This window comes from Berghia stephanieae, chromosome 4 (genome assembly GCF_034508935.2).
Source record: "Berghia stephanieae isolate SIO BIC M18660-M18661 chromosome 4, UCSD_Bste_1.3, whole genome shotgun sequence".
Taxonomy (NCBI): Eukaryota; Metazoa; Mollusca; class Gastropoda; order Nudibranchia; family Aeolidiidae; genus Berghia; species Berghia stephanieae.
The window spans coordinates 85,493,048-85,511,685 of NC_088363.1; the positions used below are offsets into that span (position 1 = coordinate 85,493,048).

Here is an 18,638-nt window from a genome sequence, read left to right on the forward strand (position 1 = left end):
TGGAGCCAAGTCTAAAATGTACAAGTAAAAGTGTAGTTTAATATGTCTAATTTGGTTTATCATCATAAACCTGGCCTTTTTTTTTCTATTTTCCGTCCACAAATCAAGGTTAATCGAGCTCAGTCAAAGTTATTCATAATAGAGATAAAATCGCACGGCGTCCTGGTTGCATAAAAAAGAAAATGGCGGCGCTCAACCTCTCACTTGCCACTTTTGATGACGTTTTCCTACCTGTTGTCGTATCTAGTCCTGTGTTATCTATGGCCTTATCTGCCCTTTGGTCTTTGTGTTGTGTGTACTAATGAAGCTCGTTGAAGTGTGAAGTGTGTAGTCCATACTTTACTACCGGGTCGGATATATTTAGGTGCTTAGTTCTGCACCAACCTGCAATCTACCATCGTTACTACCGGGTATAAACCTTTCATAGTGGTCTTTTTAAAAAATAAGTAAGGCAAGGTAAGTTTTGGTAAACAACTTCAATTTATGCCCGGGATTAGACTAAAGAAGAATTGAAAAATATCAGATAGACGTCTAGATATCAAATTGATGACAGTGAACATCAACAAAGTTTGTTTTTTTTAGAAAGTAGATTAGAGTAGGATCGTTGTGACGCTTTCCCCATTCGAAAGCAACATATTATTCAAGAATATTAGCTGTCTACCCTGTAGTCATGTCCCATTCATTTGTTAAAATGCTGTCATTCTTCGGTAGCTACACTGGCTAACAAAACATCTGTACTGCTCGTCAGTCGTCAGGGCCCACTTTCCGAAAGTTATGGACTTCATCATTGAAGTTAAGGTTAAAGTTAAAACTGCAGCAACGAGATTGGATTGGACAGAGATTTTTATTAATTGTTCTAATGTTGTCAAGTAAAGCAAATTGTCAACATCCTTTCTACATTCTCTAGTCTACATAGACCGAAAGGCAAGCAACCACACAGAAACACAGAGCCCGAACTGCGAATGCATGTGGTCCACATTGTGGATGGTGTGTATAAATTCCAGCAAAGAATCAAGATGAAAAGTGCAGAGTCAGCTGTTTTTAAAAATTAATTTTATGTCATTTAGTTAGTTAGTCTTGTTTCAGTTTCTATTTACACAATGATTTAGTATGGTGGTTCTTTTTAATGACCAAAGTAAAGCAGGTCTAGTTATCCAATCCTTTCTACTACTATCTAATACTAAAGAAGATAGGAATAGAAATGAGTTTGCTACCAACAATATTTATTTTTATAACTGTTGACTTATCAATCCATTGAGAGAAAATAAAAGCATTAGAATCTTGTTGTGCTTTGCTTTATACGGTTAATTTAAATGTTTTCGAAATAAACACTTTTCTTCAAAAATAGACAATTCAAGATAATAAAAATGAAAAATATAATTATAAAAAGAAGGCTTGTTCTTCCCAGATATGTCAATGAATGAGAGCATATCTTATTGACAGCATGTCTGTCCAAATAGCTTCACAATAATACAAGTTTTGCAATTTGGCGTGAAAAATGTCATCAAAGTGGTATTTTCCACCTTTTTTCAGCTAGGAATCGTGTTTCTATGTGTTTCTGTGTGTGTGTGTTTGAAAGAGGTTGGGTGGATTCAGAATGCATGTGTGCACCTGACAGTGTCATATTTTGGCCAGAGTGATATTTCAACCCATACATCATTACCCAGTGGGAGATGTGCAGCTATTTGGTCTTGTGGTATAACACTCACTTTCGGATTGGAAGGTCCTGGGTTCGAGCCTCGCTCAGCGCATAGTTGAGTCCTTGGTTGAGACTCTTTACTCACATTCTCTCACCTTACTCAGGTGTACCTGGCCATTAACAGCATTGTCTCTGTCCGAAAAAAAAAAATTTGCAATTTCGTCTAACAAGCGTCATTTCTCGTTCTACATGTTAAGTGTTGCTGTTGGTCAGGGACTCCTTGTAAAGCGCTTTGAGCACATTTAGTGGATATTGCGCTATATAAAAGCTCAAGTTTTTTTTTGGTATTTTTTACCCAGTGGGAAATGTGCATCTGGCACTTGACATTGGCAATGACTATCCCGCACAAATCTTTGGGCCTCTTTTTCGCTCACGAAGTGCCCGAATTCGCGTCAAAATATGGGACGAAGCCGTTTCGTATATGCTATTTTTAAAAATTAATTACGACGCTGGTTATCGGTGAATATGACTGAAAGTTGGCACACAGTTAGAAAAAAGGTCATTTTAGATTATGTCAAGCGACAAAACTCGTGCGATTACCAGAAGACCGTTAAAAATAGATTTTTACTCTTTGGAGTAAAATATTTCTAAAACTACCGGGCGTGGAGGTTTTGTCGCTGACAAGGTAATACATGAACATTTCTTCTTTTTGGTTGTAAAATTTCATATGAATATGACGAGTACTTTTCCCATATTTTACAAAACACCATCCAAATTTGCTCTTCAAGTTTCAATCTTTTAATCCACTTATTACGCAAGATACACCATAGGTCGAAAAAAAATTCCGAAAAAGCGTCCCATATTTTCGCGTTTTTTTCCTCTTTGCGGGTCATCCAAATAAATGACACCTTTGAAACTGCATAACTTGTTTATTTATGAATGGATTTTCAAAATTCAAAAACATTTTTACTCAGTGGAGATAGGGCTTTGATTTTAGACAAAAATTTTCCTCAAAAGAGAAAAAAACATTTTTCATAGTCATTGCTCACTTGACATACTAGAGCCTCCAACTAGGGGGATAGGTTGCGTAATATAAATGTGCATTATTATTATTTATTATAATAGGACGTTAAACAAACCGTGACAGGATAGGCATGCTGGCATGGAACTAGTCTGTCATGAGTCTCAGTCTCAGTGCGCCTGCATTGCATTAGATGTGATTCAATTTTTAACCCACTAAGTTCCCATTTATATAAGATTTCCTGATTGACTAATTTTTTCCAAATTCTTTCCAACTATTGTTTTGTGTGTGTGCTATTTTTGTCAATACTTTTAAATTCTGGTTGGAAATATTAATCAATATGAAACCTGTTCATAAATGACTTCAAATGGCATGAGTGATAAAACTATCAGTGTAAATAATTTTGAGCAATTAGAGGTAATGTTTCTTTCCCGTGATCATGTCAAAACTGTTGACAGATAACAGTAAATCAAATGAATATTCTGTGATGGCTGTGATTTGGCTGTGAAGTTAATGCATACATCGGAACTCCAATGTGTTATCCAACAGATCAAAATTTGTTCCCTGAGAAGGCTACTCTTAAGATTCAATTTGGTTATCTCAGTTTTTTAACTTGAAAAAAGAGCAATGAAGAAAAAGAAATATTACAGCTTCAAAATCAACATTATGGAACAACCATTTTTGGACACACATCCCTCATCAGCCAATATCAAATCATTATTGAATTTAGTCTTAAATCACATCAAAGTTGCAGTTTAAGTTTGTTTGTCATTGAATGATTTTTTAATCTGTTACTCTCGTTTTTGTTCAAAGTTTTTACAATCTATATATATAACTTAATTCATTCTAAATTATAAATTTTTCTTTTTCTTTCATTCATTGCACATATCACTTTCAAAACCTTTAAGCACTCAGATTAGAGAGGAAATTGATAGCTACCACATGACATTTTTAAGACCCCATTTTGCAAATACAATCATACCAAAACAGCACATCTTAGAAAATACTAACGAAAGAGTTAAAATGGAGAGGCTTCGTATAGGAACGATACAGACAATGGACGTTTCGGGTATAAACCCTTTATCAGCACAACAATACACAAATTAACATGGAAAACAAATAGAATAAAATAAAATGCAAAATAACTTGTACCATCTATACCCAATGGTGATTACAGTATGAATGAAACGTTAGCATGGCGTGCGTAGTCGGTAGGGTGTCCGAGGGGAGTGATTGGGGTGGAAAGAGAGATCAGCATGTGAAGGAACTGGAATCTACTAGAAAATAATGGAAGATAAAAGACATATTATAATTGTAATATTGGAAGAAGTATTAGTAATAGAATAAGTACTAGAAGTAGTAGTAATAATAATAATAATAATAGTAGTAGTGGTGGTAGTAGTAGTAGAAAGTTGTGGGACAGTAGGGGGGGGGGGGGGGGGGAGGTGAAAAGGTCATGGGGGGGGGGAGGGGTTTGAATGGGCAAGGTGTTAGACAGGCGGTCGAATCTTCACGAAGGAAATACAAATACTGAAGGGTCGTGTTTCGATGTGATAGCCCAGATCTTAATCCATGCAATTTTCTTCTTATTTATGGGGATACTTGGCAGATTCAATGCACGAATGTATAAAAACATTCACAGATATATAGCATATTTGAGAAAGGAAGTTCAAAGCAAAGAGAATCCAAGTGGAATAATGCTATAATTTGATAAAACAATTTGGTATTCAGATTAAAAATGTAAATTGGGAGAAAAGGGAAGCACATGTGCTCTATAATCTACAGTGCCATGTGTACATGTACATGCATGGTTCACATAACATGTCTGAATTAATGCTCTTTTCAGTTATACCCATTTTGGTTTTATAACTTTTATATAGTTTTTCGATACTACTAGCTATTCTTTGGGTTTTCAATTGTTTTGTTCACCTGGTATATGGTGAGAGATTTTTTTTTTAGTGTAATGTTTGGATTATAGTCTATCGCCATACCCTATTCCCAAAATAAGTGTTCTGATCTGGAAACAAGAATTTCAGAATAATTGTGTATCTGGATAATGGAGACATCCAGATCATGAATTTTCAGATTAGAGAGACATGGCTGAATTTGGCTCTTCGCAAACTAATGAGGGATAAAATTTGAGTATTTAGTTTTACTGAAGATAACTTTTAATATTTATGTATATATATTATTCTAGTTTATTGTCTTACTTCTTTTAGTGTTATTGTTATTTTGCTTCAGATTCTGGCGTTTTGAGGAGCTCCAATCGTCACAATGGCTGAGAATTCTTGTGCATTCGTTGTCATAGGAGGCATCCTTGGCATTGGCATTCTTCTCGTGGTCATTCTCGTTCCCATCAGTTTTCAAGGCTTGGAGTATTATGAAGTAAGACACATTATAGTTTCTGCAGCAACTAACCTTATCATATCTCTACCATTTAGGTCATAAAAAATGTTATAACTCATGGCCATGAAGGCCAGCATATCAATAGACAAGCACTGGGGCAGTAAAAAAATAAGACTCTTGGCCCCTTATTATAATAATTCTAGAACAATTTACAGTGAAGAAATCATAAGAGATGAATCACACTCAAGACACCGACCTCTGTATAAAGGTCTCCTCCTGTGACAGCTTCATTGAGTCCCTAGAGGTGCAACTTCTCCAACAGAAATCCTCCATGCCCAGAAAACAAGTACGAGGGCCTCCCTTAGCTGTGTTGCTTGATGTGGTGTAGAAATACATTCTTTTTCTCCCAGCACAAAGTAGATTAATCAAAGGGAGCCAGTTATAAATTGATGATGTTAGCTGATTGACTGTTTCTGTGGTTTATCACCATATTGTATTTAGTCTTTCGAATAATTCATTGAATTTCATACAGCTTTCTTGTCCTTTTGCTCTTGATTTTTATTAGCTTTCCTTTCATAACATTCCATGTATGTTCAATGGGATTCATGTCGGGTGATACAGCTGACCACTGGTTGAATTGTTAAGGAGAGCAGATATTTGTCCAGTTTCAGGGCTGAGAATCTTCCGCGTAAAGGAGGATTTCCACCTAAATGGTAGTTTATCTCCGCCCATCCCCATCACAATTCCTCCTTTATCAATTTTTTTTTTTTTGGATAAATTGTGATTTGGAGAATTTCTCAGAAACTTTCCACTGAATTTGCCGTGTCAAACATTTTCATCAAAACCACAAAATCACCATTATGTCTTATGTCATATTTTGACACCTTTGCTCAGTCTCGTGAAATTTGGTAACGGTCCCGTTTTTTTGACGTCGGGCCAGACAGAATGGCACCAGATGTCACAATTGAGACAGAAGACCAGTGGTGTTCTTTGATTAGCTAAGTCTGGATTTTTTTCTCCTCTGTTGTAGATACCTATTGCCTTTTTAATACCTCTCTCTCTCTCTCTCTCTCTCTCTCTCTCTTCTCTCTCTCTCTCTCTCTCTCTCTCTCTCTTTCTCTCTCTCTCTCTTTCTCTCTCTCTCTCTCTCTCCCTCTCTCTCTCTCTCTCTCTCTCTCTCTCTCTCTCTCTCTCTCTCTCTCAATCATCCTGGTTATACAGAGATAATATATTATTAGAATAAAGCAATGGTGAATGGCTAAGTTTAATCTTCTTTCTTTTGACCATAGGACTATGGCTTTAAATTTGAGATTCTTGGTTTGTATTTAAGCTGAATAACCATTATGTTTCGGTAACAAAGATAGTGTAGCCTGCTTTATAAAGTAAAAATCAAAACAAAACAACACTTTCTGGCCTTTTATTTGAATAGCATTGTAGGCCTTTAACATATGGAAAGGACAATTCATTAAATGTTTACAAAAAGTAAATTTAAGTCTAATAATAAGAATGGATTTATACTACTTATAGTAATATATTAAATAATAATAGTACAAAACTATGTTCCAGTTATTTTTACACTTTGCTTGTGTTTGATCGATGGACGGAGACATTTTTCTCCTTTTTGACAAATTGCTATTATCATCACTGAATAAAAAACACTCACCAAAACCACTACATCAACATCTCTACCACCACTACTACTGCAAATAACACCACATCATCCCTACCACCACTACTACTACAACTACCACCACATCATCATTCCTACCACAACTACTACAACCACCACCACCACACAATAATCTCTAAGACCACTACTACTACAACCACCACCACATCATCAACCCTACAACCACTACCACATCATCCCTACCACCACTCCTACTACAACCACCACCATACCATCATCACTAGCACCACTACTACTACAAATAACACCACATCATCCCTTCTACCACTACTACAACCACCACCACTACTACTACAACCACAACATCATTCCTACCACCACTACTACTACAACTACCACCACGTCATCATCCCTACCACAGCTACTACAACTACCACCACACAATCATCCTTACGACCACTACTACTACAATCACTACCACCACATCATCCCTATCACCACAACTGCTACAACCACACATCATCATCCCTATCACCACTACTACTACAACCACCACATCATCATCCCCACTACAACCACCAAATGTTGAAATTACACTTTCAACTTTTGAAATTCCTCAGAGTCGTATCAGAAATTGCTGCGAGACAAATTTTGGATCGCATCTCAGTAAATTTTAGTGAAATTCAAATTTATAGGTTATGGTCACATGGATGGCTCGTGATCTTCACGATGAAAAATTTCTTCCTTTTTTGTGACCAGTCATTCTCACCCCTGAGTTTATGTGCCGCTCCTTGATAGGATTATACTGAGATTTTTATATTTCATTTTTTAATTAAAAAATTGTGTGAGTTATTCTTCTAGACTGATTTTTATTTATTCTTCAGCTCGGATTCAAACGCCAGAAAAGCACTGGTAAAGTATACACTGATGAGGTTTATGGTGGTGGAAAGCACTTCGTGGGACCTGATTATGAGTTCAAAGCATTTAAAGCAACAGCCCATTTTATGGACCTTTCTGACCTTGAGGTTTTTACTTCAGACAAACTTACCGTAAGTTAAATATGTTGGATAAAAATAAAAATTTCCTCACCCACCTCTCCCTGTTTATATCTAGAAAATGCTTTGCTCTAATATATATGAGTCATTCTCAAAAGTTGTGTACACAGGAAGTGACTCATATAATTATAATGCATCATTTTAAGATAAGAAAACTCCCAATATTGTTGAATTTGAAGATGAAATAGAGTATGAAAAAAAGTGTGAAGACATGACGATAATAATTAATTTTAAAGATGCACTGATGTACCAGTTCATGTTCAAATTAAAAAAAAATAGAGAGGGTGATAGAATTTGAAGAGTCGTTTTTCCTGTCAGAGCTAGGGCTTGACCAAGCTGTTTGGATGTTAATGCATGAATTGGCAATAAAAACATATGTGATAGATTGTTGTTTTATGTTGTTAACAACTAATGTATATCTTAATAACTAAAGTATTTTAACAGTTTTCATCTCATAAGTGATTTATGCTTGCAAATCCCTAATCAAGTCCTGGCTTACAATTATTTTGGTTTTTTTTTTCTTTTAGATTGAGATCGATGTCTACTTTCAATTCTTCCTGCGTAAAAGGGATCTGCCGATTCTTCATGAAAAATATGACATCAACTATGAGTCTGTTATTCGCAAGAATGCTATTGCTGAATTGAAGGTAATTTCCTTGTCCAAAGGAGTTGAATGATATTTTGACTGTAGCGAAGGTGAAGCACTCTCCTTACAAGCAAAGTGGTGAATGTCTGTGACATGTGCAGACAAGATTTTTTCTGACCCTCTGTCCTCTCAGCAGTGATGGATAGCTGGATCTGTTAGTTATGGTGCTTCGTACTTTGTATCCTTTCAGGAAAAGTAGAGCGATGGAGCCTGTCTAAAGCTTGGGGTTATAAAAATACCAATGAAAATGGAAACAACAAACGATAGGTGTTTCAATTACAAACCCTTCATCAGCAAAATAATTAACAAAGGAACTTTAAAAACAAATAACACAGATTGTGGTGAAAAATGTAGTATTGCAATCCGTTGTTGGTTGTATTATGAGTGAAACAGGAGCATGGTATTAGTGTGTGGGTAGAGAGTCCCTAGGGTGTGATAGGAATGATAAGGGCAGGTCAGTGTATTGAGAGAGACAGAGCATTTCTAGGAATGAATGGAAAATAAAAATAATGTAGTAATAGAAGTTATAGTAGCTGGTAGTATTAGTAGTAGTAGAAGTAGTAATATTGGTAGTAGTCGTTATTGTAGTAGTAATAGTAGTGGTAGTAATAATGGTAGCAGTAGTAGTAATAATGGTAGCAGTAGTAATACAGTCGACTCCGCTTAATCGCACACCTTAAGGAGTGCAGGTTAGTGTGTCGATTTTTTTTCTTTTTATGTTTTATCAACAACATAATGTGGCATTATTGTCTGTAAGTATAGTAATTGTTAAGCGTTGGTTGCTTTCTATTCTGTGTAAGGTGTTTATAAACCCTTGTCTCCAATCTTGCCAATGTTCAAAGATCATCTGTCAAGCATTCTTCTTGGATGAAGTGGCGTAGATAATAGTGATAATAGAAGTAGTAGTACCAGTTGCAATAGTAGTAGTTGTCATTGTTGTTGTTGTTATTATTGTCATTATCACCATCATTATTATTATTAATATTATTATTATATACTTCCGTTTATTTTTAAGGCACAAGCTATCAAGTTCAAGACCAGGCAGTACATTACAGACCGTGCCACGGTTGAAGAAGCTTTATTCAGAGGGCTTAGAGACAGATTAGGAGGACCATGTTGTCAGAAGGACAGTGATTGTACCAAATGGAAGATGGGTGAGAAGTTAGTAGGTGTAAATCATTAGATCATTAGATGGGGGGGGGGGGATAGATCATAGAACAATTGCTTCACATCACATGCAAAGGGACTGAGATCCATTCCTGGTGAAGTAGAGTTGTTTTTTTTTCTGAGCCCTATGTTATAGAAACCAGGATAAACTTGGCTCTTTGGACGTAATGTCTATGAAGGATTACTTCTATGTCATTAGATGTAAAAGAATACTTTGGTTAGTTTCTAGTTGAGATTAAAAACTGAGGTGTAAATTTCACTATCATTACTTTCCATTTCATTAGTATGTTTCAATGATGATCATTTTCACGCGACTGCATATGAAAATTTTTGTTTGATTAACTTGAAAAATGTACCATTAAAATAGATCTGCATGTGTGCTGACAATTGCGATAATTCCGAGGCCCCTGGTCACTTACTTATTAGCACTACAAAAACGCATCTGATTTTGAGTAACATCAATTTTTGGCATGTCGACAATTATGTTTGATAAGAGAAGAGAACTTGAATTGTTGGAAAAAGATGGACAGGTGAATACTTCATCAAAATATTTTAACATCCTTTTTTATTTTTCCACTGACATAAGAATCACAAGCAGTGGGGGGAAAAACAAAACTGTGAAACAAAAACAAATACCAATGTTAACTTTAAAAAAAAAAAAAAACAAGACTTAGGTACGAAATTGGGAAAAAGACTTTTCCTTTACAGGGTTATCCCTAAACACATGAGAGCTATTGTTGATTTGTTTTGGTTAGAAAAGTGAGTGGAGCAGGCACTTATGTTGGTAACAACAAGATATGAAGTGAATAGAAAAGTGCCAGAAGACAATAGAGAATAAAAATTTTTCGCGGCGGTGGTGGGGTTCGAACCTGCGACCTTATTGGTACGACAACTCCGCCTGGCAGGTGAGAGCGTGGCTCTACCGTGTGAGCTATCCACGAAACACAAAATATTCGTTTCAAACCCAAAGTCATTACTAGATCCCTCTCTCACCCACTTCTTGAGACCGCCGATTCGTTCGTACACCACCATCGCGAATAATTTTGACCAGCAGTTAAGCTTAATAGCCAATATTCTCAACACAAACATATAACATAGAAACGATTGAGACATTGAGTATGCTCCGGTGTATGGGGTGAATTTTTAATTCAGAAAAGTGAGTGGAGCAGGCACTTATGTTGGTAACAACAAGATATGAAGTGAATAGAAAAGTGCCAGAAGACAATAGAGAATAAAAATTTTTCGCGGCGGTGGTGGGGTTCGAACCTGCGACCTTATTGGTACGACAACTCCGCCTGGCAGGTGAGAGCGTGGCTCTACCGTGTGAGCTATCCACGAACACAAAAATATTCGTTTCAAACCAAAGTCATTACTAGATCCCTCTCTCACCCACTTCTTGAGACCGCCGATTCGTTCGTACACCACCATCGCGAATAATTTTGACCAGCAGTTAAGCTTAATAGCCAATATTCTCAACACAAACATATAACATAGAAACGATTGAGACATTGAGTATGCTCGGTGTATGGGGTGAATTTTTAATTCAGAAAAGTGAGTGGAGCAGGCACTTATGTTGGTAACAACAAGATATGAAGTGAATAGAAAAGTGCCAGAAGACAATAGAGAATAAAAATTTTTCGCGGCGGTGGTGGGGTTCGAACCTGCGACCTTATTGGTACGACAACTCCGCCTGGCAGGTGAGAGCGTGGCTCTACCGTGTGAGCTATCCACGAACACAAAAATATTCGTTTCAAACCCAAAGTCATTACTAGATCCCTCTCTCACCCACTTCTTGAGACCGCCGATTCGTTCGTACACCACCATCGCGAATAATTTTGACCAGAAGTTAAGCTTAATAGCCAATATTCTCAACACAAACATATAACATAGAAACGATTGAGACATTGAGTATGCTCCGGTGTATGGGGTGAATTTTTAATTCAGAAAAGTGAGTGGAGCAGGCACTTATGTTGGTAACAACAAGATATGAAGTGAATAGAAAAGTGCCAGAAGACAATAGAGAATAAAAATTTTTTCGCGGCGGTGGTGGGGTTCGAACCTGCGACCTTATTGGTACGACAACTCCGCCTGGCAGGTGAGAGCGTGGCTCTACCGTGTGAGCTATCCACGAACACAAAAATATTCGTTTCAAACCCAAAGTCATTACTAGATCCCTCTCTCACCCACTTCTTGAGACCGCCGATTCGTTCGTACACCACCATCGCGAATAATTTTGACCAGCAGTTAAGCTTAATAGCCAATATTCTCAACACAAACATATAACATAGAAACGATTGAGACATTGAGTATGCTCCGGTGTATGGGGTGAATTTTTAATTCAGAAAAGTGAGTGGAGCAGGCACTTATGTTGGTAACAACAAGATATGAAGTGAATAGAAAAGTGCCAGAAGACAATAGAGAATAAAAATTTTTATTCTCTATTGTCTTCTGGCACTTTTCTATTCACTTCATATCTTGTTGTTACCAACATAAGTGCCTGCTCCACTCACTTTTCTGAATTAAAAATTCACCCCATACACCGGAGCATACTCAATGTCTCAATCGTTTCTATGTTATATGTTTGTGTTGAGAATATTGGCTATTAAGCTTAACTGCTGGTCAAAATTATTCGCGATGGTGGTGTACGAACGAATCGGCGGTCTCAAGAAGTGGGTGAGAGAGGGATCTAGTAATGACTTTGGGTTTGAAACGAATATTTTTGTGTTCGTGGATAGCTCACACGGTAGAGCCACGCTCTCACCTGCCAGGCGGAGTTGTCGTACCAATAAGGTCGCAGGTTCGAACCCCACCACCGCCGCGAAAAATTTTTATTCTCTATTGTCTTCTGGCACTTTTCTATTCACTTCATATCTTGTTGTTACCAACATAAGTGCCTGCTCCACTCACTTTTCTGAATTAAAAATTCACCCCATACACCGGAGCATACTCAATGTCTCAATCGTTTCTATGTTATATGTTTGTGTTGAGAATATTGGCTATTAAGCTTAACTGCTGGTCAAAATTATTCGCGATGGTGGTGTACGAACGAATCGGCGGTCTCAAGAAGTGGGTGAGAGAGGGATCTAGTAATGACTTTGGGTTTGAAACGAATATTTTTGTGTTCGTGGATAGCTCACACGGTAGAGCCACGCTCTCACCTGCCAGGCGGAGTTGTCGTACCAATAAGGTCGCAGGTTCGAACCCCACCACCGCCGCGAAAAATTTTTATTCTCTATTGTCTTCTGGCACTTTGTTTTGGTTATTACTTTTGCATTTCCATAGCATTGTTTCTCGCAATTCAAAACTAAGTTTGAATGCTTGCAGTGTTGTGTGCCTATTGCAAGGCTAGTTTAAATTATCCTATTATATAGAAAGCAATTTTTATACTTTATTTTAATAATTCTGATTGCAAATCTTATGTATCTCAGCCATAACAAAATACCTAAAGTTTAATCCTTCTTCGACCAACAACAAAATGTTAAAATGGTAATACTTCACTTTGAATTCAGATAAAAGGGAGAAAGATGTTTGGATGTCTAGCCAAAAAAAGCAATGGTGGAAAGCCACTTTCCTTTGTTCATTATTTCTTTAAAATTGATTACTGAAACTACCATTACCATTAAGAAAGAATGAGTAAACGTTCTAGGAGAAAATATTTGGAAGACTGTAACTCCACCATGTTATTTCTGTCAACTTTGAATAAAAGTACAAAATGGATTTAAGCCTATCAAAATACAACAGTGACATTATACAAGACTGTTTTACATGGTATTTGAAATAGCATTGTATTTTGTTTTCAATTTTTTTTTCCAAGCCTGTCCTAAAGGCTGTGTCCCTGAGACTAAATGCAAAGCAAGGGAAGATGGCGGTCTTTGGGTGGATGTGAAATACTTCCAGCTAGGCCCAGTGGCAATTGATAAAGATGTGGAAGAGAGGTACTTGCGTTCATTGACTCTGGTGGAGGAGAACGAGCAGGAGAAACTGAAGCAAGAAGCCCAAGTACTGAGAAAAGCGACAACTGCCAAGGTGGGTGTAACAAGACTGTCTTTGTCTGCCAAAACAGATCGTCTTGATCTTTCTGTCCCACACCTTGCATGTGAGCTAAGTTGAGCAGGGAGGTGCTTACTGTGTCTTCTATCCCCCCATACCCGTTTTCCAATTGTTTCCTGTCATTGTCTTGGAATGAGATTACTTAGTTTTGTCATGATCCTTGCCGGAGTTCCTTGGCTGGGAGGGAAACAGTTGAATGCATTGTTATTGTTTTGGGAGATGATATTTTTTTCCCTTGTAAATCATCTCTCTGTTATGCATTGTATTATGTTTAGTTTACATATTATATTATATGATTTGTGAACATTTGAGTGTATTCCTCTTAGTTGGGACCTGTGCTTGTGTCTGGATGAGACTTTTAGGTATCTCAAACTAAGTACTTTGTTAGTATGCTCTTGGAATCTACACCTGTTCCCTATTTGTTCCCAATTCCCCTTTGTCTTACTTTTTCTTGGGTGCTATATTTGTAATTCCACAACTTTTTACTATCCCATTTTCTTCCTTTTTACTTGCGCTGATATAACCTTACTGTGTTGCAAGCGCCGTAAAACCCTAAAAAAAAAAAAAAAAAAAAATTCTTATAAAAGTCGTTTTGCACTTCTTTAATGCCTCTATAAATTTAAAAGGAATACATTTACATTTTAGAACCATATATGGCTCTTTATAAATAGGGAGAGAGAGAGAGAGAGAGAGAGAGAGAGAGAGAGAGAGAGAGAGAGAGAGAGAGAGAGAGAGGGAGGGAGGGAGGGAGAGAGAGAGAGAGAGAGAGATAGAGAGAGAGAGATTTTCTGACCCGAAACAATCAAAGTCACAATCGCATGTGACAAGCACCGGGTAGCTATAGACTTGGGCTACAGTTTTACGGCGTGTAGACAAGTGCTTTCCCCCTTCCGTTCTTACCATTTTCCCAAACTTCTTTTTTGAGCTTGAAAAAACTTGAGCTTTTATATAGCACAAAGTCCACTAAACATGCTCAAAGCGCTTTACAAAGGGTCCCTGACTAACAGTAACACATAAGATGTAGAACGAGACATGATGCCTGTTAGACGATCTTACAATTTTTTTGACAGAGGCAACGTTGTTGACGGTCAGGTACTCATTTTACACCTGAGTATGGTGAGAGAATGTGAGTAAAGAGCCTTTTCCAAGGACTCAACTATGTGCTGAGCGAGGCTCGAACCCTGGACCTTCCGATTTGAAAGCGAGTGTCATACCACTAGACCACATAGCCGCACAGACCACATAGCTGTGTTGTATGGTGTGGTGGTGTGTTTTGTTTTTCTAAGCGAGTAACTCAGGAGTGAATGATATTATTTTGCCAACAATAAGGCATGACACTACAAGATCAAGATGCACAAACATGAGATCATATACTTGTACAGTAGTGCTTGTACATATCACAGTTTGTACCTTTTGTCTTACAACCATGTTCATGTATTTGTCAAAGCACGGATTCACCTAACATTTCCAACTGTCCTGGGTGTTCGTCGAATGCGTGCTGCACTACATTAACATGGAAAAGTAGAAAACGGTAAGGGCTGTCTGAAGCCGGTGATCATAAAATACTAACGAAAGAGTGAAAATGGAGAGGCTTCGTATAGGAACAAAACAGACAATGGACATTTCGGGTACAAACCCTTCGTCAGCACAACAATACACAAATAAACGTGTTTCGTGTACAAACCCTTCGTCAGCACAACAATACACAAATAAACGTTTACACGTTTATTTGTGTATTGTTGTGCTGACGAAGGGTTTGTACCCGAAACGTCCATTGTCTGTTTTGTTCCTATACGAAGCCTTTCCATTTTCACTCTTTCGTTAGTACTATATTAACACCTTTTTTATTGACTCCAATCATTTGGTGTATGGTAGCAATGATGTCTCACAGGGTACACTTGATAAAATGCAAGATCTTACTGGGGGAAATTAATGAAGTATTGTATAACTTTAAGTGACGTGACTCTTTGGAAACTTGCTATGTTAATATTCTTTTTCTTTTCTTTTTTTTCATTTTTAATCATATTCATTAAGATTTTTAAAAATTGTTTAAAAAAATTTCATTTCAGGTTCAGAACATTGAAAATGAAGCTAAAGAAATTCGACAGAAAGCCGAGGCCCAGTCACAGGTCATCAGCACTGTATCTCAAGCAAACTATACAGTTACCGTTGAGAAAGCTCGAACAGAGGGTCTCAAGGCCTTGTACAAACGTCTGAAGATTGACAATCAAGCGGTCAAAAACAGCTTTGATTATTTGAGAACTCTTCGAAGTTTGGACCATGTTCACTTTACTGTGGATTTTCAACAAAGAATTGTTGGTGCTCTCGGTTAATTGATCTGTAACCTTAAATGGGTGATGTTAAAGGACAACTGGGCTATTCCATAATTTTTCAAAACTCTTATATGTGTACTTTCTCCCACTTAAAAGAAAAATGCCCAAGCCAAACTTCATTCAGTACACAATGTCATGAACCAGGTGAAATGAAGTGAGTAGGAAAGTGCCAGAAGACAATAGAGAAGAAAAATTTCGTGGCGGTGATCGGGGCTCGAATCGTGGAGAGCTCATACGGTAGAGTCGCGCTTCCCCAGCCAGGCAGAGTTGTCGTACCAGTAAGGTCATGGGTCGAGCCCCCATTGCCGCTACGAACTTTTTATGCTCTATTGTCTTCGGGCACTTTCCTACTCTTTTCATTTCTTGTTGTTATCAACATAAGTGCCTGTTCCACTCACTTTTCTGAATTAAACACGAACCACTCGAAACTTCTCGACTTTGAAAAAAGAATGGTCTTTAAATAAAAAGGGTCTACTGTTTTTTTTGTTTTTTTTTAAAAACATCAAGTAACTTAGTCATAGCCTTTTCATAATGCAGGATAGCTTACTTGTCCTTGAAACCGACCTCATGACTCTCAATCTATGATAATTATTGCCATCCCTTCATGATGCATTAGTCGTGCTGTGTTGTTTTTTGGTGTTTGTTTTTGTTGTTTTTTTGGTGGGGGGGTATTTTTCACAAAGAATCTCTGATAAATCACAAATTTTAGAAAGTTTTCAGACAAATTTAACTTTTGAACTTGTATTTTGAATCTAGAACGATATTTATAACGGTTGTCACCACCTAATATGTGGTCTGGTGTAATGACACTCTCCTTCAGGTTGGAAGGCCCAGGGTTCAAGTCCCGCTCTGACAGCTGCAGAGTTGAGTCCTTGGAAAAGGCTCTTTACTCACATTCTGTCACTGTATTCTGGTGTAAAATTGAGTACTCTTCCATTCTCCTACTTTGTCTCTCACTCTCTCCTTGTCACAAAGTGCGCACGTAAACCGTATGCTTATGTAGCGCAGTTTGCAACCTTGTTTATGTGTGCTATATTCAAGCTACGACACCGATCAATAACCAAACACAATACGTTGATAAAGGTTTTGAAGCTAAATGAAGATATATTTTATTAAATATAACAAAGATATTATGAGATATGAAGATGAAATGATAGATGTAATAAGTATGAAATCAAATGGATGGATGACAAATTGATGGAGATGGTGTGATGATGAATATGATATGAAAGCGATATGAAAATATATAATTAAATCAATTAATTATCAATACTTTACCAAACCGCTACCACATCAGACAATCTCACAGATAGGTTGCAACCATCACAGTCATACAGGCAACTAATAATTAACTAACTAACTAAACACAATCCAGACGTGTAGAAGAAAGCCAAAAGAGTGTCCTTGATATTCAACAAAAACTGTAAGGTTGTTCTAATATTGTTAATTTGTCTCTTCTTGAAATTGTTCTGATTTCACAGTATTCATAAACAGATTAATTGTTTCTCAATGTTCTGATATTAAAATAAGCAAATGGTTCTTCACAGGTAACTTATAAAACAGGCAAATGTTCAGTTTTTATTAGTGTCAAGCTATGAGAGAATAGCTTAAAGTTGGCTTGTTAAAGCCCAGCCTCCAACTGCTCATTCACTTTAAAGAAAGAAAATGATTTTGTTATAATATGATAATCATACGAATATAACTCTATCTATATTCGAACTCACTCAATATGTTTACTTTAAATGAGTAAATATTATTTTACTTTAACAAATCAATTTATTAATGTTGATTAATATTGCTTTACTTTGTAGATATGAAATAATATTGCTTTATAGCAAGAAAAGCTTATTTTCTTTACAACAAGAATATATTACACAATTAATTTCATTATCTGATTAATTAATTGAGAATCAAAATTTAAAGTGATATTATGATATTGATATCAAAACACAATCATAATTGTAATCACAACATATTATTCAAAATCTCACCAGAGCCGAACAGATTATAGAAATCACAAATTAAGTCTACACAAGACTTTAATCAAACTCTACACAAGAGTTATAACACAACTTGATTCAGCTCAAACTTTGAGCACCACAAAGTCTACACAAGACGTAAATCACACTCTACACAAGAGTTAACACAAAACGTGTTTCAGCTCGAACTTTGAGCACTACAAAGTCTACACAAGACTTTAATCCAACTCTACACAAGAGTTAAACAAATGAGCCTAAAAGACTCCGCTGTGGTTATCGCTTAGAGACTATGAGCCTAAAAGACTCCGCTGTCTGGTCTCTTTTGAGACAATGAGCCTAAAAGACTCCGCTGAGTGGTCTGAAGAAACTGCTCAAAACTCTGGCATTTATAGGCAAAAATCAAGCAAACAAAGCAAAATTCTACCCACACAAACGGATGTTAGTCATATCCGTAAACATCTGAAATTCCTTAAAACTCCCCAGATTCCATAATCATGGACAACAACAACCCATCCTGATACCGGACATCCTCATATCAAGGATAAATAAATTCGTCAGCCCCATAGTTACGAGATATCAATCAAGCCATACCATAACAAAGTCACTCCCGTAGAATGCAGGGATCCTACTTTGCTTATAAGTTTACGGAGAAAACAAGATTGATGCCTTTCTCACAATAACACCCACACTACGTAGTTTAATTCAAACTTCCGGGCCATAGGTGCATGATCTGATAAGACCTGTATCAACAAAAGAAGGGTTGTTCCGGAGG

At 37.0% G+C, this 18,638-nt stretch overlaps 1 protein-coding gene across 1 annotated transcript; it reads left to right on the plus strand.

The window, feature by feature from the left end:
• Positions 1 to 279: 279 nt before the first annotated feature.
• LOC144971447 (uncharacterized) lies at positions 280 to 16,387 on the plus strand. The gene is made up of 7 exons (XM_078912363.1): positions 280 to 456; positions 4,902 to 5,045; positions 7,521 to 7,685; positions 8,219 to 8,338; positions 9,353 to 9,491; positions 13,319 to 13,530; positions 15,624 to 16,387. The coding sequence occupies exons 2-7, from the start codon at positions 4,935 to 4,937 to the stop codon at positions 15,885 to 15,887; spliced, it is 1,011 nt and encodes a 336-aa protein (XP_078768489.1). The 5' UTR covers positions 280 to 456; positions 4,902 to 4,934; the 3' UTR covers positions 15,888 to 16,387.
• The last annotated feature ends 2,251 nt before the right edge of the window (positions 16,388 to 18,638 follow it).